The sequence below is a fragment of the Silene latifolia genome, chromosome 5 (assembly GCF_048544455.1).
Source record: "Silene latifolia isolate original U9 population chromosome 5, ASM4854445v1, whole genome shotgun sequence".
In the NCBI taxonomy this organism is placed as follows: domain Eukaryota; kingdom Viridiplantae; phylum Streptophyta; class Magnoliopsida; order Caryophyllales; family Caryophyllaceae; genus Silene; species Silene latifolia.
The window spans coordinates 12,014,323-12,036,551 of record NC_133530.1 but is presented as its reverse complement, the minus strand read 5'-3'; the positions used below and the strand labels follow the sequence as shown (position 1 = coordinate 12,036,551).

The 22,229-nt window shown below is 33.7% G+C and overlaps 2 protein-coding genes and 1 long non-coding RNA gene across 3 annotated transcripts; 2 read left to right on the top strand and 1 right to left on the bottom strand.

Annotated features, from left to right (window-relative positions):
• The first annotated feature begins 1,393 nt into the window (after positions 1-1,393).
• LOC141654831 (uncharacterized) lies at positions 1,394-4,677 on the top strand. Its single transcript, XM_074461946.1, has 3 exons — positions 1,394-2,386; positions 2,537-3,763; positions 3,856-4,677. Exons 1-3 carry the CDS (start codon positions 1,394-1,396, stop codon positions 4,675-4,677), a joined length of 3,042 nt encoding a protein of 1,013 aa, XP_074318047.1.
• A 1,298-nt stretch (positions 4,678-5,975) lies between these two features.
• Positions 5,976-6,612, bottom strand: LOC141655901 (uncharacterized). Its single transcript, XR_012548229.1, has 2 exons — positions 6,473-6,612; positions 5,976-6,220 (listed from the first exon to the last, which is right to left on the bottom strand). It is a non-coding gene; the product is annotated as an uncharacterized LOC141655901 (long non-coding RNA).
• An 11,281-nt stretch (positions 6,613-17,893) lies between these two features.
• LOC141654830 (secreted RxLR effector protein 161-like) lies at positions 17,894-18,671 on the top strand. The gene is made up of 2 exons (XM_074461945.1): positions 17,894-18,367; positions 18,465-18,671. Exons 1-2 carry the CDS (start codon positions 17,894-17,896, stop codon positions 18,669-18,671), a joined length of 681 nt encoding a protein of 226 aa, XP_074318046.1.
• The last annotated feature ends 3,558 nt before the right edge of the window (positions 18,672-22,229 follow it).

Sequence of the window (22,229 nt, the reverse complement as noted above, 5' to 3'; positions counted from 1 at the left end):
AGAGAAAATCCTCTCTAGAAAATTAGGGTTTCTGTTGCAACATGGCTAAGAAACCTCGATCAAAATCTTCTTTCAACAAACAAAAATTACAATCTAAAGCTAAATTACGGTTATCTTTTACTAATACAGAAAATTTGCATCTTGATAATAGCGACGATATGGCAGAACCAACTAATTTGATTATCCCAACTTCAACTTCTGAGAGTTCTGTGATTCCACAACCTTCTGAGGAGCCTGCGATTCCGCAAACGGCTGACGCGAAAACTACTCGACCGGTCAGTGAAATTGTGAGGATTCCGGTTCTCGATTTGGATGTAGTGGTTGAAACAGTGGATGTATCAGAGGAGGAAGACGAGCCCATCTCAGAGGAGCCCAACACTGAGGATTCTGGATGGACTCAAGTTACTTGTAAGCGTCATTCTCCTAAACCTAAACAGTCAATTCAAATCACGGTGGAGGATGTTCAACCAGAACTTGATTATTGGGCAACCGCTGTCATATGTTATGTACTGGGTGGAAATCCTCCATGGGCACAACTGAATGGTTTTATTAATATAAGTCTATTTGGGGGAAATATAAGTATGACAAAGTCTCATTCCTACCCAATGGAGCTTTCCTAGTTCACTTCCCGACTATGGAATGCAAAGACCTTGTGTTGAAGCAGGGTTTCCCTATGTTTGAAAACAAGCCCCTAGTTGTTAAACCATGGACTGAAACTACCTCTATGGCGAAGGAACCTGTGAAGGCAGTGCCTATTTGGATTAGGCTATGTGGGCTTGGTTTAAAATTTTGGGGTGAACGTAGTCTGGAGAAAATTGCATCACTTGTAGGAAATTATATGAGAGCTGCGATGCTGCCACTTTGGATAAAACTAAAATTGGATATGCTAGGTTGATGGTGGAAGTTCAAGTGGGTCAGGAATTCCCTGAGAGAATCCATTTTAAGGATGAAAGGGGAGAGGATGTTAGTGTCTGTGTGGAGTATGAGTGGAAACCAGTCATCTGTGGTGCCTGTAAAGGCATAGGGCACACTAAAGAGGATTACAGAAAGAAGGTTACTGCACCTAAGGTGGTCCAGGTGTGGAGGCCAGTGGTAAAACCACCTGGTCCTGTTCAACCTCATATGCCCCCTGAACCTGTGCCTTCTGTGCCTGTACCTGACACTCCTTTTGGTGGCCCTACATATCATAACTCTTCTAATTTGCCTATCCCAGTTAGTCCAATCATTCAGTTATCTCGGCAGAAACTCTCTTCTACTAGTCCTACTAAGTCATATGCTGAGGTGGTCTCACCATCTAAGGATAAGGGGAAGAGTATTATGCAGGAACCTGGAAGGTCTGAAGTCCTTTTAACTAGTGATAATGGATAAGTTAGGATTCTGGAACGTGCGAGGTATGAATAACCCAAATAAACAATTAGATATTAGGAGATTTCTTCATCAGAATAAAATTGGTTTATTTGGGCTAGTGGAAACAAAAATAAATGAGCATGATTTTCTTTCAACTCTTCATAATTTAGGTCATTATTGGGAAGGTGTAAATAATAATTACTATCATCCAGGAGGAAGAGTCTGGATTATTTGGGTGCCTCAACTGTTTTCTGTTAATGTCATAGCTAGTTCAGAGCAGCATATTACTGTGGGGGTTACTGATATTGGGACTAGTGCTTCTTTCTGGTTTACAGTTGTGTATGGCTTTAATTCTGAGGGGGACAGACATGATCTTTGGAACCAGCTGAAAGCTCTTAAGGACATATGCACTGGTCCTTGGTGTATTTGTGGTGATTTCAATTCTCTTCTGAACTTTAATGAGAGAATTGGGAGTGAGGTATCTTGGAATGAAATTAGTGAGTTCAGGCAATGTGTGAGCTATTGTGAAGTAACTGACATTCAAGCTCATGGTTCCTTTTTTACATGGAATAATAAGCAAGACCCTTCTACTCGAGTTTTTTCTAGACTTGACAGATTCCTTATCAATATGGAGTGGATGGAGCTGTATCCTAATAGCTATGCCTATTTTATGAATGAGGGCACTTTTGATCATTGTCCTTGTATTTGTTATAGGACCACTGATCTACCCATCAGAAAACCTTGCTTTAGATACTTCAATATGTGGAGTCTTGATCCTTCTTTTAAATCTATTGTTCAGCATGAGTGGAACAAGACTGGGACTGGAGTTAAGATGTATCAAGTGATTACTAAACTTAGAAGCCTAAAGCAGCCTTTGAAGTCTCTAAATAAGAACCAATTTTCTGATGTGGAGAGAGCTGCTGATATTGCTAAAGTTCTTCTAGATGAACTACAAGAGCAACTAAAGCAAAATCCTCAAGATCAGCAAATCAATAGGGCTGAAAGGGAAGCTGCTGAGTCCTTTACTCTCCTGCAAAAAGCAAAATATAGTTATCTTCAGCAAAAATCAAAATCTGAGTGGCTCAAAGGAGATGATGAGAACACTAGATTCTTTCATAGCCAGATCAAGCAGAGACAGATACATAATAAAATTTTCTATATCAAATATATTCATGGTAACATTCATTAGGATCCTCAGGGGATTGAGAATTCATTTCTGGAGTATTATGAGAAACTTCTGGGCACAAGTACTCCTACTACTAAGGTGCACAAGGCTATTGTTCGTACTGGGAAAGTCATAGATGATCATCTGTCCAGTCTTCTTCTTCGTGATGTATCACCTGAGGAAATCAAACAGTGCTTCTTCTCCATTCCTGCTGATAAGAGTCCAGACCCTGATGGCTTTTCCAGTCAATTTTTTAAGGACTCTTGGGACATTGTTGGCCCTAGTATTTGTAAGGCTATAGCTGATTTCTTCTCTTCTGGTAAAATTCTCAAACAGCTCAATACTACTAATATTACCCTTATTCCTAAGATAAGTAATCCTCAAAGTGTGCTTGAGTTCAGGCCTATAGCCTGCTGCAATACTATCTACAAGTGCATAGCCAAACTTTTGTGCAACAGGCTGGGGGATGTGCTGCCTGAGCTAGTGAATATTAACCAGGGTGGGTTCATTAAAGGGAGGAACATTGTTGAGAACGTGCTTATTTGCCAGGATCTTGTTAGATTATATAACAGGAAAGCTGCCTCTCCATGTTGCCTTATCAAAATTGATTTGAGAAACGCTTATGATAGTGTGGAATGGGATTTTCTTTATCAGATGCTCATTGCAATGAAGTTTCCCCAGAAATTTATTGGTTGGATCATGAATTGTGTTACTACACCAACATATTCACTTTCCTTAAATGGGAATTCATTTGGTTTTTTCAAAGGCAAAAGAGGACTTAGGCAAGGGGATCCCCTTTCTCCCCTTCTATTTACTCTTTGCATGGACTATCTTTCTAGGATTTTGAATGTGGTTGGGCAACAAGATGATTTTAAATTTCACCCTCTGTGTGGACCCTTGCAGCTGAATCATTTACTCTTTGCTGATGACCTTCTTCTCTTTTCTAAGGGCAATGATATTTCTATAATGTGGCTGCTTAGAGCATTTGCTACTTTCTCAGCTGCATCTGGCCTTTGCCTCAACAAGGAGAAAACTGAGATTTATTTCAATGGTGTGCAGGCTAGTACTATGGATGATATTTTGCAGATTTCTGGGTTTAAAAAAGGATCCCTTCCTTTTAAGTATCTGGGAGTACCTATCTCTTCTAAGAAGCTTACTAAGAACGAGGGTAGGAAACTCACTGATAAGATAACTGCTAGAATTAGAGCTTGGGGTGCCAATCATCTATCCTATGCAGGTAGGCTCACTTTGGTAACCTCTGTGCTACAGTCCCTTCATTCTTATTGGTCAACTATCTTCTTAATCCCCAATGGTATTATGAATAGAATTGATTCTATATGTAGAAATTATCTATGGGGGGGGGGGGTAAGGATTTTTATCAGAGAGCTCCTGCTGTGTGTTGGGATAATTGTTGTATGCCTAAGTCTGAGGGAGGTCTTGGTCTTAAGCATTCAAAGAATTGGAATAAAGCTCTCCTGGGTAAGTATATATGGTGGGTTGCCTCTAAGAAAGATCACTTGTGGGTTAAGTGGATTTCTCATGTTTATTTGAAATCTACTCACTGGTCCAACTACAATCCACCTACTGATTGCAGTTGGTCTTGGAAAAAAATTGCCCATTTAATGAGGCTCTTTCAACCTGCCTATACTGATGATTGCATGTTAGGGAAGTCCACTGAGTACACTGTCAGGGAAGGCTATGATTGGCTGAGGAGCTATTCCCCTTCAGTGAGCTGGTGGAGGATTTGTTGGAACTCCATGAATGTTCCAAAAGCTTCTTTTATCTATTGGGCTTTTATGCTTAAAAGATTACTTACTAAAGACCGTTTGGTACGTATGGGTGGTGGTATTGATGTAACCTGTGATTTGTGTCAGACTGTGAATGAGAGTCATGAGCATCTGTTCTTCGACTGCCCTTTCAGTAACAGATGCTCTATTCTACTGCAACAAAAGCTAGGATTCCATCTTAATCCTTGTGCTCTTACAGACTGGAACATGAGAGGAAGGAGGAAAAGTGTCCTGATGAGAAGAGTCACTTGTGCCTGCTATGTTCAGTTGGTATATATGATTTGGCAGGAAAGAAACCGAGCTAGAATTCATTCTAAAGTTACTCACCCAGTGGTTGTTGTCAGACAAGTAATCATGGCTGTCCATACCAGATTGTAGATGAGAAACAAGTCTAAGCTAACTAAGGAGGAGGAAACATGGCTTCTGCAGATGACTAGATAGTCGTTGTCTGTTTATGCTTGTAATTACATAGCAATGTAGCTGTATCTTAGATGAGTCATTCTTTGTATTCTTGTAAATAAAAGTAAAAGTAATTGGTATTGCAATTTCCCATAAAAATATCATTCATTCCTTTTCTTTTTGGGTTTCTTATCCTATGCCTAGTGAGCAGAGGTTAGAAAAACCGCTTTCTCAGAGGTGTTAATTATATGCATACTCTACAAAAGAGAAAATGTTAAGAACAGGCTTCATTTTCTCTTATTGTACACGGTCTTACGCTACTTAATATGGGTAATTGTGTTACTATTTATTTATCAATTATTAAGATAGTTCTTATCCACGTATGGTTTATCAAGAGGTCTTATTGTGTTAATGAGTATCGATGCTTGTTCTTTCAAATACGCGATTAAGAGAGTGAGAATCGGAAAACAAATTTTTGCCAGTGACCTGAAATCCATGCAAGCATGCAATGTTCAACTTATCGTGCATTGACCTTGTAAATTCATGATTTTATGTTAAATGATCTTGTTTATGAGAGAGCTCTTTTTTTATGCAGTTAGTTTTGCTGAAGACGGGTCGGAGTAAGTGACGGATAATGCCACTCACAAAACGGATAGGGGGACAAGGTGGGGCACTCTCATGTGCTTCCCTCTCTCCTCTATTTGGATCATTTGTGAGAGGAAATAATATCCGTCACTCCAAAGTGACGGATACGTGCCGTCTTCAATGAGATTTTGTGTTTTTTATGAGAGAGCTCGATCATGAAGACACCCCGTCTATATACGACTATTTAGTAATTCTCCATATTGTTTTTTTCTTTTTTTTTTTTTTTACTTTTTTCTTTAATCTGTCGGTTATTAGTGACTAGTGAAAATTCATGATTTTATGTTAAATGATCCCAAATTATGTTAGGAGTTTCTCTATTTCCTTGGTTTTTTTTTTGTATATCGATAAATAGTTATGTGTTTTCATTTTTGACATATTTAGGTGGGTCTCTCTTCATGTGCAAGTGGGAGATGAGCGATTTGTGTGGTCCAAAAGCATTCTCATATATTTCCTTAATCTTTGTGACAGAACCAATTCAATAGATAACACTATTAATTAGGAGCAAAGGGAGTAATTTCAATGCTCTTGCTCATGATTAATTGGAGGATAATATAAACATAATTTGGTGGTGTCTTAATTTTTCATTCAAAAAAGGACGATAACAAAAGTAAAGAAAGTGAGCAAACACGATATACAGTCCAATGGCCTTTAGATTTATTATTACGGATCAACACAATGACAAACATACAACAAAGAAATGAAAAACATACGAAGTATCACACACAAACATAAACATTATCCCTGTATATATGCTTAAACTTAAAAAGGCCATTTAGTAATATAAATATTACAGCAGGGATTACATATTCAACATCATGCATTCATGCATGCATGCATCTTAAACTGAAACTGGAGTGTTGTCTCCATTGATCGGGCCCTGCATGTAAAAGAATAAATTATAACTCTTTAGTATGTATACAAATATACTCGTAATATACAGAGTAATAAATTTTGTAACATCATGAAAAATGAGATGTTAAATGTTAATGGACGGGTATTATATACTCCGTATATAGTATGACTCTAACTCGGATTGATGTTTATTCCAACACATAAATCTCTCATTTCCATTTTTATACAATCGGACGGGTAATAATACAAATCAAACATACTACATTAACATACGTACCTGATTGGGAATAAGAAGGATAAACAAGAGAAATTTTGGGGTGAGGTCATTGACTTGGGGAGAAACATCCATCCTTAATTACAATTAAATGGTATATGTATAAATTGAATTAGACTATATGATTTCTATGAACGGGTGGGTTGTTGTTATTTAATTTGGTGATATGAACCATTTGCATTACCCTATTTATAGAGGCTACATATCATTATAATATATGTTTTTATTACAACTTGAACTAATTATTTTGAGGAATACTAATTGCTTATTCACATGCTCATAGCTAACATGGAGAGATATTTGAAATTGATTTCCTTACGTATGTTGACAAAACCATTTTAATCAAAACCTTTAGGGCTTTAGGTATCTTAATACGCCTCATTATTGGAATGTCCATTGAATTTGAAGAGTGGTTAGTACACAATCTCCTCTATATACTATGTATGTGTTCAAAATCAATTGTGAGATATCGGGGGCTAGCTCCCTCAATTTGAACATGCATGTGACTTTTTGGTCATTGGCTTTGATACCATGTTGAATATGTGACCTCATGATCACATGTTGATAATGTCGAGAGATTTAGAAATTGATTTCGTTACGTATAAATGAATTGACCCAATATTCAGTTAATAGAAATTGATTTCTAAACCAAGTGGTGTTAGTCCAGTGGTAGCCGGGTTAAACCTTAAAGCTTGCAGAAATGCAGGAGTTGAGAGGTCCCGGGTTCGACTACCAGCTGGGGCGATGATCACTTGGCCACTGCAGCCCTCGAAGGGGGTAGCTTACATGGTCCATGTGGTGGTGCGGGAATACATGGGCCCGGGGGGGATTCAACCCCCTCGTCATAAAAAAAATGGATTTCTATTGATTAAGAAGGTTGTAATGGAAATGTTGGCCGGCACAAATACTATCTTACAACCAGTTGTATAGTAACATTATACAACTGGCTCAAAGTTATTGAGCTCTTACACAAAGTTGTTGAGCTATTTTACAAGTTGTTAAGCTATTTTACAAAGTTATTGGGCTTAATAATTATTCTGTTAAACTCAATAACTTTGTATCATAGCTCGATAATTTTGTTAATAGAGCTCGATAAGTTTATAACAAAGCGCAACTACATTAAATAAGTTATATATACAACCAGTTGTATAATACATTAACTGGTTGGCCGGGGATTAGGATTTGAGAGAGAGGGTTTAAGTTTTAAAGGAGACATAATGAAAATGATTGATGCTATCCTTTTATTTATTTTCTTTAGTAATGAAGACATGAAGTAATCTGGTTAATAAACGGATTTATCTGTTTCGATTGATATTTTAAACCTGGAACCGTATCCAATTTTACTGAAATTCCGGTTTGGTAAAAAAATATGAATTTTTAGGTTTCAAATTCGGATTCGTTTTTAAAATCTGTTCTTTTTTTTTTCACCCCAACTTAAGATAATGTTCATTATTTGTCCGACTAGGCCCTGTTCTTTTGACCAAACTAATCGATCTGATCTCGAATCGAATCAACTTATAGGATCTCGAATCGAATCGAACTAAACTTTAGGATCTCGAATCGAATCAATCAACTTATAAGATCTGAAGTGAACTTAAATTAAGTGAGGTATAGGATCTGAACTGAACTGAACTTATAGGATCTGAACTGAACTGAACTTATAGGATCTGAACTAAACTGGACTGAACTTATAAGATTTGAAGTGAACTTAAATTAAGTGACTTTAAATCCAAAAGAACAGGGCCTAAAAATTGTTAATGAGCCTAATATTAAAGTGTTCATTATTGGATAGGTAACGTTCTATACAAGGTAAAAGTAGTCAAATGAATTTGATAATTTTACAATTACATGATTCACATTAATAATAAAGGAAAATGAGATAGCGACACCGGGTGTTACCGAAATAACACCATGGACATTTTAGTAATTTTTCCATTGTTTTCATTTCCCTCCATAAGAAATTAAAATTCAAATTAGTCTTTTAATAAAGGGTAATATAGGAATATATCAATACAATTACATCCCGAAAAGCTTCGATGATACAGTATCTTGTTCACCATTTTCAAAAGATTGTTAAACTGGATGCATCAAAGAATGATATAGGGCTAGTCTGAAGCAATAACATAGCTTCATTAATTCCTATTTCTAAACCTGTTTGACTGCAAATTAATCAAATAATTAAGATAGTTATCAATTTCAAATTTTTTACGTTGAAAAAGACGGCTTGATGGCACCTTGGTGAAGTCCATAAATTGGAGATTGATTGCGGTAATGCACTACAAGTAGATGTATTTTACTATGATTTTGTATTTTGATGATAGAAAATGTTTGATTTAATTCACAGGAGATGAATATAAAAAATTACACTTCTATCCTTCTACAATTGGCGCAAAATGAAAACTGATTCTAAGTTTTATTTAATTTTTTATTATATTTAATTAGGGTGTTACTGAAAGTTGGTAACACTCGCTGTCGCCTTAGCACTATACAATAATAAATAATGCACTGCATTATAGGATTATTATATTGTAGGTGAAATTAGGAAGACAACTACAACTCTACAAGTAAGCATTATTTGTTTTGTCAATTATTATAATTTATAACCAACATTTCAGTTGCCAAATTATTTATACGCTTGGTCAATTACACCCAATTATTGGTTCGATAATTTCACCAATAAGATGTAGGTTCTGTTTGGGAAGACGTTTTAGGAAGCTTATTTGACTAAAATAGCTTATTTGATCAAAATTTCAGTTATTTGATTTTTCTGCAAGTGTTTGACAAATAGCTTATTTAGCCAAATAAGCTACCTGAAATGAAATGCTACATAGAGTAACATTTGAGATTTAAGTTACCTGAAATAAGTTATCTCCCATTTTTTACCACTTTAATTTCTAAAATTAAATAATTATCATATCCTTTTACGTCATTTTACCAAAACCAGCTACCTTTTTAGCTAGTTTGCCAAACATTTTTTATGTAATCACTTACCTTACCAACTTCTAATTTCAGTTACCTTATCAATTGCCTTTTCAGATTTTAGTTAACTTTTTAGTTTTCAGCTACCTTTTCAGTTTTCAGCTACCTTTTCAGGTTTCAGCTAGTTTTACCAAATATTCTCTTCCATCCATTTTCAAATACATTACCTTTTTCACCATTATATTCACACACAAATAACATTGTTAATTTTATATTAAGGAAAAAATATTTCCTCCGTTTTGGACATTTGTTTAACTTTATTCTCTTCCGCCGTACTAAGGCCCTGTTCTTTTGGACTGAAACTTACAGGAACTGAATTGAACTGAACTTATAAGATCTCAATCGAATCGAATCGAACTTGTAGGATCTCGAATCAACTTATAGGATCTCGAACTTAATCAACTTATAGGATCTGAACTTAATCGAACTTATAGGATCTCAATCAACTTATAAGATCTCGAACTCGATCTCGAATCGATCTCAATCGAACTTATAGGATCTCGAATCGAACTTAAATTAAGTGACGTATAGGATCTGAATCGAACTTATAGGATCTCGAATCGAATCGAATCAACTTATAGGATCTCGAATCGAACTTATTGGATCTCGAAATGAACTCGAACTTATTGGATCTCGAATCGAATCGAACTTATAGGATCTCGAATCGAACTTATAAGATCTGAACTGAACTGAACTAAACTGAACTTATAGAATCTGAAGTGAACTGAAATTAAGTGACTTTAAGTCAAAAAAACAGGGCCATAATCCCAATTAGCATGTCACTAGGTAGGACTATCTTATCTAAATATTTGTCAAAGGCAATGACTTAGTGACAAGTTTGTTCACCATCCACTAATAATTTTGTTTAAGAAAGAGACCTTCCACTAAATATACTTTAATCAATACTTATCCCCTTTGTTTGGACCATAATCATGATTTTCAAACTAACCATATCAATATATCATACATTCAACCTATTCATACCAATGGGCCCATGGGACCATAGTTAATCTTGCTTAAGACGGTCAACATTCGTTTTAGAGGTAAAACAAACTCAAATACTACTACTTAGGGCTTGCCTGAAATCCATGGAATTATTAAGGGGGTAAGTTTTATTGGACGATAAATACTGGGGTAATGAGTTCCTTGACGATATGTTTGGCATAAGAATAATGATTACTGAGTAGATCTTTTACTCCCTTAATTATTACCCGGGGGAGGTGGGTAATGTATTACCTCTTCAGAAGGGTAATAATTCCAGGAGGTTAATAATTACCCGCATGCCAAACATGGGAAATACACCTCACATATTACTCCCCTATTCATTCCCCTCTTATTACCCTCAATCCAAGCAAGCCCTAATTGATAATAAGATAAACGTTTTGCTAGCAATAAGCAACTACATTTATCTTATGTCATTTTAACATTAAAATTGATATTGCCGTCATAAATAAGAATTTGTGACAGAGCTAAATGGCTAATGTTATGTTATGTCACCATAATTAAGCCCTGTTCTTTTGGACTGAAACTTATAGAATCTGAACTGAACTGAACTTATAAGATCTGAATTGAACTGAACTTATAGGATTTGAACTGAACTTATAAGATCTGAACTTAACTGAACTTATAGGATCTGAACTTAACTGAACTTATAGGATCTGAACTTAACTGAACTTATAAGATCTGAACTGAACTGAACTTATAGGATCTCGAATCGAACTTAAATTAAGTGACGTATAGGATCCGAATCGAACTTATAGGATCTCGAATCGAATCGAATCAACTTATAGGATCTCGAATCGAACTTATAGAATCGAATCGAATCGAAGTTATAGGATCTCAATCGAATCGAACTTATAGGATTTGAACTGAACTTATAGGATCTGATCTGAACTGAACTGAACTTATAGGATCTGAAGTGAACTTAAATTAAGTGACTTCAAGTCCAAAAGAACAGGGCCTAACACCAAAAAAAGCTCGTTTATAGGGTTGGGCTTGGCCATGCCAAATATATTGATTTATTTTGTGATCCCATACGGGCAAGAATTGGCTTTTGGGCTTAAATGGGCTTTTCCGCCCCTAAGATTTACAACTTGTCAGGATAAATAGCCGCATTTCGTCCACTAGTACCTTAAATACATACTTCGATTATAAAATTAACTAATTTTATACCCGTGTAAATTGTACGGGATTATTGTTTAGGTTGTTGTAGAAAAATGTGTTAATAATGGTTGCTCTTTAACTGAAATATCTATTCAGAGTATCTAAAATATAGCAATAATAAAGTTGTATCTATCGAGAGTATCTAAAATACGGCAATAATATTAATACAACAATACGTTAATAACTCCTCGAAAATTTCAAAGCATAACAATAAGATGTTATTGTGTAAAATCTTAAGTAAAATGTACTATAATTTCTCGAAAACTTCTTTATAAACTACGTTATTTGTTCTAGTGGACACGCGTTTATCATTATCGCAAATCATAATCTTGAGTCCTTTTTTGCTTGTGACTCTTGAAATAGCCACAAACTTGTAAAAGTGAATTGGTATGAATAGTTATATACCCGTGCAAATCGTTAAAACCTGTTTTTCATTTAGACAAACATGTGCACGTTTGTAAAAACCCGACCAAGTTTAAATGAAAATTTTAACCCATTTTTCATTTAGTTTGCCAATTAGTAAAATAGGACAAAATTAAATCGTGACTCGTGCACATTTAAAACGATGTAGTTGAATTGTTAAATATTCAACTCATAATATTATTCTGTAAATATAGAGTAACTAAAAAGTAAACAATAATGTTATATACTTAATAATTTTATTAAAATATAAAACATGCTATCAATAATGTTATTTTTAACTGACAAACAAAAATTGTTCTTTAAGAGAAACCAACTTTAAACCACTACGTACGGCCATATAAAATAATCTGATATAATCACTCTAATAATCTCATATAATTGCACAACGTAAGGGCATATATAAATTAATCCTAACATGAAACGATATATTTTTTTCCACCTTGTATAGCGGCACAACATAAAAAATTCTACAATTAATTGTCAAAGTTAACACATTTTTTCCACCTTTGTACGCGTGTTCCTTCATTGTTCATGTATGAAAAGAAGACTATCTAAGTAATTATCATCATTCTTGTTTTTATAGAGCGAAAATTGATTTCTGGAACCATTTTATCAAAGATGACGAGTCCTTTTATATTGCCATTTTTTTCGATTTCAATAACTTTTCACTTATGTTTTTTTATTAGTTTTCTACAATTTATACATGATTATTTCTCAAACTATTTCGATAACTTCTCTTCTTAAATTCTCATTCAATAATAATAAGAGTTTTTTAGAATTAATTTCTGAATGATTCTGACTAATTTTAAGTGGAAATTGTCAATTGTAATTTATTTATTTTAAGTATTGCCATATAATTTTGGAATCATTAATGCACATTTTTTATATTTAGACTGTATTCCGTACATAATTTACGGACGGTAACTATATTAGTGATATTTTATTATTGCAAATAGTTTTTACAGATTTAATTGAAAGTTAATTTGTCTATTTGTATTTTTAATTTTATTAAACTATTGGTAAGCCTCAGTGAAATCATGTAATTAGCGAACATTTGACATGGAACGTGGGTTCCTTAAATTCTGCAAAAGCAAATGTAGCTTTGACATTTTGACTTTCAACCACAAGCTGACACCTCAACTTTGTGCTTGTTGGTTTAATGGATAGGATACAATTGGCCTCATATAAATTTTTCGACAAATAATAGAAAAAGACAAATATAACAATTTTAGAATGCTTAATCAATTACTCATAAATATAATCTATATAAGACATCGCCCTTTAGTTTTATGAATATACATGGGTTTTAACGAGTTTCTTTAAAAAATTGATTACTATTATATATAAAATCTTAAGAAATTATATTCCCTCCTATTCTGTAAGTTCTTCCACAATTGTTTTTGACAAATCTTTAGTGGTATGTTGATATGTGGATGTAAATGAAAGTAAGTCAGTGAATGTGGGGTCATAGGTTATTATAACCACAAATAATAGACAAATAAGAAAAGTGGAAGATTTTTGTGAATTTGTCGTTTCAGGAAATGTGGAAGATCTTAGAGAATATGAGAGAGTAATAAATTTGGGCCCAAACCTGGGCCAAAATTACATTGGGCTCATGGCATGTTTTGGGCCTAAATAAATGGCCCAAGCCGGCAAAAGGGGATGAGCTGGGCGGACAATTGGGCTTGGGGCATCTAATCACCCGATTCACCTCTACCCAAATTCGGTACCACCCAACCCGGTTTGACCAACCCAAATCCGAACCGACTATCTCGATTAGCGCCTCTTGGTCTACAACTAGTATAGTTCCCGTGCTACAGCACGGTATTTTTTAGATTTGTTTTATAAAAAACTTTCTTATTAAATTAATTGCATAAATTAACTATACTTGCAGTTTAATGTTATAATGTCCGGAGTACTAACTATAATCTTAGTAAGAGGTAGAAAACGAAAGTTTACTACCATCAAAAGACACTTTTAAGTTAAGTTATTTTTGTCTAAAACTATGTTTACTTTACTGTTAAAAATAATACTATAATGTTATATCATTACATGATATGATATTAAAATACAATTAAGTGGTGTAAGATCTAATTAAAATGCGTATTACCTTATAACGAAAACAAGTAAAAACAGTATAGTACGCATTTAAAAAGACAATTTACTAATATTTTTATTTTATATTTTTAATATAAAAAATACATAACAATGTGTTACGTCCTTTAGAAAACCATATTTAGAGTCTAACAGATGAAGGATAATATAAAAAAAAGATTTGCATAATTTTAAAATGTAATTGATGAAGGATAACATTTATGGAAATGATTGTATAATAAATTAGGGATAATATTTCTTTCAAAAGTGGTAAATATAAATGTAATATTGTTTTCATGTATAGTTATGAGAGTTATTTTTCTAGGCGGGAAAACTACTAAGAATTTTTATTCTCTTAGTAGTAAAGGGGGATTGCGTATTTGCGTCCATGTACTTCTCCTTCACTATTTTTCCTTCCCTCCCAAATTCAGATTGATAGGGTTAAAATCAATTAATTCATGAATGATATGATGATATCCCGCCATAACCCATCATAAGTTGCAAATTGCATATTGCAAGTTCAGAGTGAGAATAAATGGGCATGTACTTATAATATACCATACAAAAATAGGTAAAAAATAATAAAAATCACATCAATGAGGGAGGCAAAGCTTCTCAAATGGCAAAATCTTCAATTAGAAGATCCAATTAATGAAAAAGATGAAGAATTTCTTCATAAATTGGACCTCCCTCATGATTTAATCACTCAATATATCATAACAAGATTGCCCATCAAATCTTTACTTCAATGTAAATCAATTTCCAAACAATGGTATTCAACTCTCTCTTCTCCTCATTTTGGAATTACCCATTTCAATTTTTTCCCTTTTTATCAACAATTTAATCCCATAATTCATAATTTGTTAATTCAATCTGGAAATGATTATTTCATTTACACTTATAATGAATGTGATTTTGATGATGAATGTGTGCTTGCGTCGGTCTCAAGCGAACTCTGTTTTCCGAGAAATACGTGGGCTGTAAGCGGCAACGAACTCTCACTAGGGAACACCTCGATGACTCCGCTGGAGAAGAATCATATGTTGAGTCGACAACGGCGCGTCCTTGGCATTGCTGAGTAGAAAATCCGCTCGGGTCGTCATAAGCGAAATTCCGATAAAGAGGAGAAGCCCATGAATTGTATTTAGTGATCATGAATTCTTGTAATTTTCTTGATTGTCATGGAAGAAATCTTAAGCAATACTGCGACATCTGCTGGGGAATATCTTGACCGTCGCTAAGTGGCGAAAATTTTCAATACAACTTCTAATATATAGCATAAAAAATAGTCATGTGAGATCTTGTTTAAATTGTTTTACTGAGTACACTGTGAATATCAGATTTTTATAATTTTTGTTAATATATAACTAAATATATAAACAAAATAAAATGAGCATCGATACACGTGTATAAAGCAAATGTATAGAATTAAACAATTATTCTCACTTTAGACGGGTATATCCGTCTAAAGTGTAAACGGGTCAAATATGTCACCAATCCCCCTTATACTAAAAGAATAAGAGATCTTCAAAATTTTTCCGCCTAAATGAATTCCTCCTCTATAATTGGGCTTTATTATGTAATATCTACAACTGGGCCATACTATAGCATACAATAAATAATTCTATTCCATTTAAAAAGGGTATAATATTGTTTCAATTTACATAGACATATTAATATAATATTCTAATTTTGTTATATAAATAAATTTGCACTAATTATACCTATGTGATAGAAATATTTTACTGTTATTATTTTTTAAAAATAAACATGAGGACTACGAACATTTTTTTCGCAAACACTTTCTAATTAATTTTATGATTCTCTCTTTTGATACAAAGTACTACAAGTTGAAAGTATTTATAGATTGTTTTTACTTACAAAACGAAAAACTTACGAATAAGTATATATTTATTAGAACACATTATCTTATCTGATTGTATTATCACTGTCGTTACTTCACGTTTATATTATGGCTTTAGTGGATATAATGATATAATAACAATAATTTTTAAAACAAAGTTAACAAAATAGTTTAAGTTAAACAGGTAATCTTATTCAGAGTAAAAGTGTGAAACTTCACTTTTCTACCTCTTAATACAATAATATTACTAAAATTAAATTTCGTAATTAAATTTCAAATGGAGTAAAATAGTAATAGAATAATTTTTAAACTCTCTAATATCCCTATTAAAAAACCGCGCATTTGTGCGGGATCTAAATTAGTTACATAATAAGACAAAGTGGTGACATCCCACTTGTTGTTTGTCTTATTATGAATGTGCTGTAATATTTAACTCGTCTACAACTTTAGACGGATATTGTCTGTCTAAAGTGAGATTTGTGAGAATCACAAATTCTCATTATAGACGGGAGATATCCGTCTTGTTATAAAATATGTATAGTGGATGATCATGATACCCTTACATCCCCAACCATTATTGTATCTATTCCCAACCATTGTAACTTTCCATCTCCTTATCCTTTAGGAACCATTGTTACCTTTCACCAAGAGGTATCTTTGTAATCTATATATATGTATCACATGTACATGGATGAAAATATATACAACAACCATACTCACTTTCTCTTATATTGTTTTCTCTCTTTAATCTTCTCTTATCAAAGTAGAATTATAATACGTTATCAACAGAAGCGTGGAAGACCAATTGGTTCCAAGGATAAAAATCCTCGAAAAAAAAAAGGAGCAAAGAATGAAAGTGGCCCGTTCGAGGATGTAAATTTACACAAATCTCCTGAAGAGAGTATGGACATGATTGAAAATTTAGTTCCTAAGAAACTCAGTGCACTGAAACGAAGAGATCTCAATAAATTATATCATGTCTGGTATTATTTGGAACCGAAATCAAATCGACGTCGACAATATTTTGCATGCAATGTTGCATTAGAAGTTATGAAAAATGAAGAGGATCATGAACCCAAGTCTATTGATCAATGTAGACAAAGAGATGATTGGCCAAAATGGAAAGAAGCAATTGAATCAGAATTGAAATCTCTTGAAAAGAGAGAAGTTTTTGGACCAGTAGTCCGTACACTTGAAGGTGTAAAGCCAGTGGGACACAAATGGGTCTTTGTGCGAAAGAGAAATGAAAATGGTGAAATTGTGAGATATAAAGCTCGATTAGTTGCACAAGGATTTTTACAAAGACCCGGTATTGATTATGAAGAGACATATTCTCCTGTGGTGGATGCAACTACTTTTAGATTTTTAATCGATGGCAAAGAAAGAAGGTCTTGACTTACGCCTAATGGACGTAGTCACAACTTATCTGTATGGTCCACTGGATAATGATATATATATGAAACTCCCGTAAAGGTTTTCGTTTGCGGAAGCAACCTCATCAAGTTCTAGGGAACATTTCTCTATCAAGTTGAATAGATCTCTTTATGGATTAAAACAATCTGGGCGTATGTGGTATAACCGCCTTAGTGAGTACTTGACAAAGGAAGGATACAAGAATGATCCTATAACTCCCTGCATTTTTATAAAGAAATTTGGATCAGGATTTGTTATAATAGCGGTGTATGTTGATGATTTAAATATCATTGGAACACCAAGAAATTTCAAGGATGATGGAATATTTAAAGAAAGAGTTTGAGATGAAAGATCTCGGGAAAACCAAATTTTGTTTGGGTTTACAAATTGAGCATTTAAATAATGGAATTCTCTTACACCAAGCAACATACACGGAAAAGGTACTTAACAAATTTTTTATGGATAAAGCACATCCTTTGAGTACTCCAATGGTAGTACGGTCACTTGATATTGATAAAGATCCATTTCGCCCTAGAGAAAATAATGAAGAGATTCTTGGTCCTAAAGTACCTTATTTAAGTGCAATTGGCGCACTGATGTATATTGCAAGTCATACTAGACCTGATATATCATTTTCCGTTAATTTATTAGCCAGGTTTAGTTCTTGTCCAACCCGAAGGCATTGGAATGGGATTAAACATGTACTTCGTTATCTTCAAGGTACGAAGGATATGGGTTTGTTTTTCCCTAACATGTCCAGAGAAAAATCTAGTTGGTTTTGCGATACAGTTTATTTATCGATCCTCATAATGCCCGATCACAAACTGGATATGTGTTTACCCGTGGTGGTACTCGCCATTTCTTGGCGCTCTATGAAACAAACTATAACGGCTACTTCTTCTAATCATTCTGAGATTTTAGCAATTCACGAGGCAAGCCGTGAATGTGTATGGCTAAGATCCGTAATTCAAATATACGAGAAGATTGCGGTTTGTCCTTCCGAAAGAAGCACCCACGCTTTATATGAAGACAATGCAAAGATGTATTGCACAACTAAAGGAAGGTTATATCAAAGGTGACAGAACAAAGCACATATCACCAAAATTCTTCTTCACTCATGATCTTCAAAAGAGTGGCGATATTAATGTTCAACAAATTCGCTCAAGTGAAAATTTAGCCGATCTATTTACTAAAGCTCTTCCTACTGCAACATTTAAGAAGTTGCTTCATCAACTTGGATTGCGTCGTTTCAAAGATCTTCAGTGATATACTTGTCAGGGGGAGTTTTTGCGCGCTGTACTCTTTTTTCTTCACCATGGTTTTTCCCATTGGGTTTTCCTGGTAAGGCTTTAACGAGGCAGCATTCCATGCGCATCACCAGACATTATGTTATTTTAAGGAATGGTCATCCAAGGGGGAGTGTTATAAAATATGTATAGTGGATGACCATGATACCCTTACATCCCCAACCATTGTATCTATTCCCAACCATTGTAACTTTTCATCTCCTTATCCTTTAGGAACCATTGTTACCTTTCACCAAGAGGTATATTTGTAATCTATATATATATATGTATCACATGTACATGGATGAAAATATATACAACAACCATACTCACTTTCTCTTATATTATTTTCTCTCTTTAATCTTCTCTTATCAAAGTAGAATTATAATACGTCTATAGTTATAGACGGGCCAAATATCCACCCACTTTAAGCATAATACAAGCAACAAGTTGCATGATAGGCAAAAAAATGTCACCACTTTAAACATATTTGACCCGTCTTTCACTATAGACGAATATATTCGTCAATATTCAAATCCTACTTTGAGATCCATTTTTATTTTATTTTCTTAAAAAGAAATTAAGTAAAAGAAATAGTAAAAGTATATCTATTTTACTATATTTTTTTGTTCATAAATTAAGGAGAAAATTGTTGATTACAGCCTTTTAAAAATCACTTTTTGAAAATTACAGCCTTATAATTTTTTTTTTGAAAATTACATCCAAAATATTACTTTTCTTCTAAAATTGCACTAACTTGAGGTTTTTGGTGAATTTTGATGATGTTTTTATGATGTACCCTTTATTATTTGAGAGCCTACTTACCCAGATTTCTTACCTCTCCTTAACACAAACCAATTAATCACCCCAAACATGATACTTGGCTTCAGGTCTTTCATTTGGGAAGAAACATCCATCCTTGCTTGAAAACGGTACGAAATCGAATAACTTGTATATATTATACTGAACAAGAGTATATGATTATTTGTATGAATGAATGTGATGATGTATTTCTTATTTGATGGTATATATGAACCATTTCGTATGGCCCTATTTATAATACAAATTTGTGTATTGTTTATTTGCTAAACTAGAAGTTGTCAATGTGTTTGATAATTACATGATTCACATTAATATCACTCTATGCACTACTTTGTGCGTTTAATCACCAAGACAACTACGAGTATGCATTTTTTGTAGTTCTACACCAACAATACAGCTGGGAACGAATTTGTTATATTACTTGTTCAATTTGACATTTTCAATGGATATTGATCGTATTTGAATTTTTACTATTTCACATTAATAATGTATGCTTAGCGGCTTAACGAGCTTTGTAACACCCCCTTCTTACCTGGTCAAGGTAATCGGGAGATGTCACTATCTCGATTTCCCGAGGCAGTGAATCGTAACTATGATTAAGTAACACTTTATATGAATGACCAATTACATATTTATTTTATATACTCGTTGCGCGTAATCGTTTGTTTAAGTCTTTTAGATTAAACTTATTCATTACAAGCAATAAAGAAGAATTGTGATGGAAGTGTATCATAATCAAGCCTCAATTAAAGATCAAGATTATTCAAGAGTCATTCAAGTATTATGAGAAGACGAAGTCCGTCTAAAGATTAATCAAGCTTGGATGATGAAGTAGCCTATGCTCGAAGATCTCCTAAGAAAATTAGAATAGTATAGGTGATTATCTCGTAATGGTAATTAAGAGTGAATTTCGTATACCGGTAAAGTTATAGTTTGACAGCTATAACATTACTAGTAAAAGAGCTCAATGTTATAGCTCTTCTACTATAACATTGAGATGCTGAGTTTATACTACACGACTTAAATTGTTTCAAAATTGTTTTTGAAAAATGTTTTTATTTCAAGTGTTCTAGCAAAAGTATTTATTAGGTAAAGCCCGGTTTAGTACGGAGTTCGGTTTTATGATAAACGTATGGTTAGTAATCTTGTTTGATCAACTTATGAATTGAGCCATATTACTAATTAGGGTTTCAGCATAGCATACTCTTAAAACCTACTCAATCCAATTCAGCCTATAGTTCCCCTTTCTCTAATATATGTGAGGAGTATTACAATGAAAGGGGAAGTATAGGCTGAATAGGAGGGAGTAAAATCTAACCTAATATCAACCTAGGTTTTCCACGAATCACGAGGCATATGTGCCGTGCTATTTCGTGTAACCTAAGATATAACAAGATTTTATTGTAAAGATTTTATTCTCTAAAGATTATCTTTACATATCTTTTATATTTAAGTTAATATGGTTATTTATGATAAAGATATTCTTGTTATGGAAAATCTTATCATATCTTAAGATTTATGGAAAAGATAATAGAAGAATAATTTATATTCTATCTTTTGGAATATTTTTTATTATCTTTTAAGGCTTTAAGGAAAGAAATAATAGAAGATATGATTTGTTTACATATCCTTATTTCGGCTATTAGGGTTTCGAGCAAACCATAAGCCATGCTCCTTCCTTTCCTATAAGTACCTTGCTTTTGTAACATTTTGAAGTAGAGACCTTAAGCATAAAATTGATTTTATTTTTATAAGCAAAACCGTGTGTTTCAAAAGCAAGAAAACCGCTTTGCTATTTTCGAAAAAGGTCGTGTGTTTATAAACTCGTATGTTCATTTGGTAGTTATCGTTATAAGATAATAGTGCTTAATAGATTTCTTATTTGTTCATTAACGTGAACCTTTGCAAGAATCATTAGTGCTTTCTTATTAGCGTAAGTTAGTCACTCGAGTATTTAACGGTACTCACTGAGTTACTGACTAGAGTCGCTTTTACGAGTTGGGTTAGTAAATTTGTAATCCGTATAATTGTATTAAATTTATTAATCGAGAATAGTGGACGTTGGTTTCGATTTGTGAAACTGAACCACTTCAAAAACCGTGTGTCTCCATCTCTTTCGTTCGTTTGTTTACTTCGTTCTTACTTGATCATTAGTTAATTAGTTAAAGTTTAATCAATAAACTTTAAGTAATTAATTATATTCATACAATCGAAAAAGTTTAAAAAGTTTTTAAATCCTCAATTCACCCCCTCCCCCCCATCTTGAGTATTTTGGATCAATAGACTCTTCATTGCGAGAGACGGGACGTGCTACGGACACTTGGAGTCGAGTTGCATAACTAGATGTTAGACGCCAAAGATGGTAGTTGAGTTGTATAATGTATAGTTTTAAAGCACCTTGACATCATCAAAACATAAACATATATACTATATGGTTCAACAAATTCCCCCTTTTTGATGATGGCAAGTCTCCTATAATTGTGACTAAGTATAAAGTTCCCCCTCAATATAATACCGTCATCTTAACAATAAAGATCAACGCAAGATCAAGACGATTAACATAAAATCGAAACTTAAAGTAACTTTAAGAGACAATTGGTCTTGACAAGGAGCAAGCTTAGTGTAATTGTAACACCCCTAATTTCCATAATATAATTCTATAATTTATTTTCCCATATTTTATATTTTATTTTCGGGAAAATATCCGTTTGTCGTC

Bases quoted from the DNA above. Each gene is read 5' to 3' on its own strand.
- LOC141654830 (XM_074461945.1), top strand. From the start codon at position 17,894: ATGGTAGTACGGTCACTTGATATTGATAAAGATCCATTTCGCCCTAGA. The intron at 18,368-18,464 runs GTAATTCAAATA...GCACAACTAAAG, and splicing joins AATGTGTATGGCTAAGATCC to GAAGGTTATATCAAAGGTGA.
- LOC141654831 (XM_074461946.1), top strand. From the start codon at position 1,394: ATGAATAACCCAAATAAACAATTAGATATTAGGAGATTTCTTCATCAG. The intron at 2,387-2,536 runs GCAAAATATAGT...AACATTCATTAG, and splicing joins CCTTTACTCTCCTGCAAAAA to GATCCTCAGGGGATTGAGAA. The intron at 3,764-3,855 runs GTAACCTCTGTG...TTCTATATGTAG, and splicing joins ATGCAGGTAGGCTCACTTTG to AAATTATCTATGGGGGGGGG.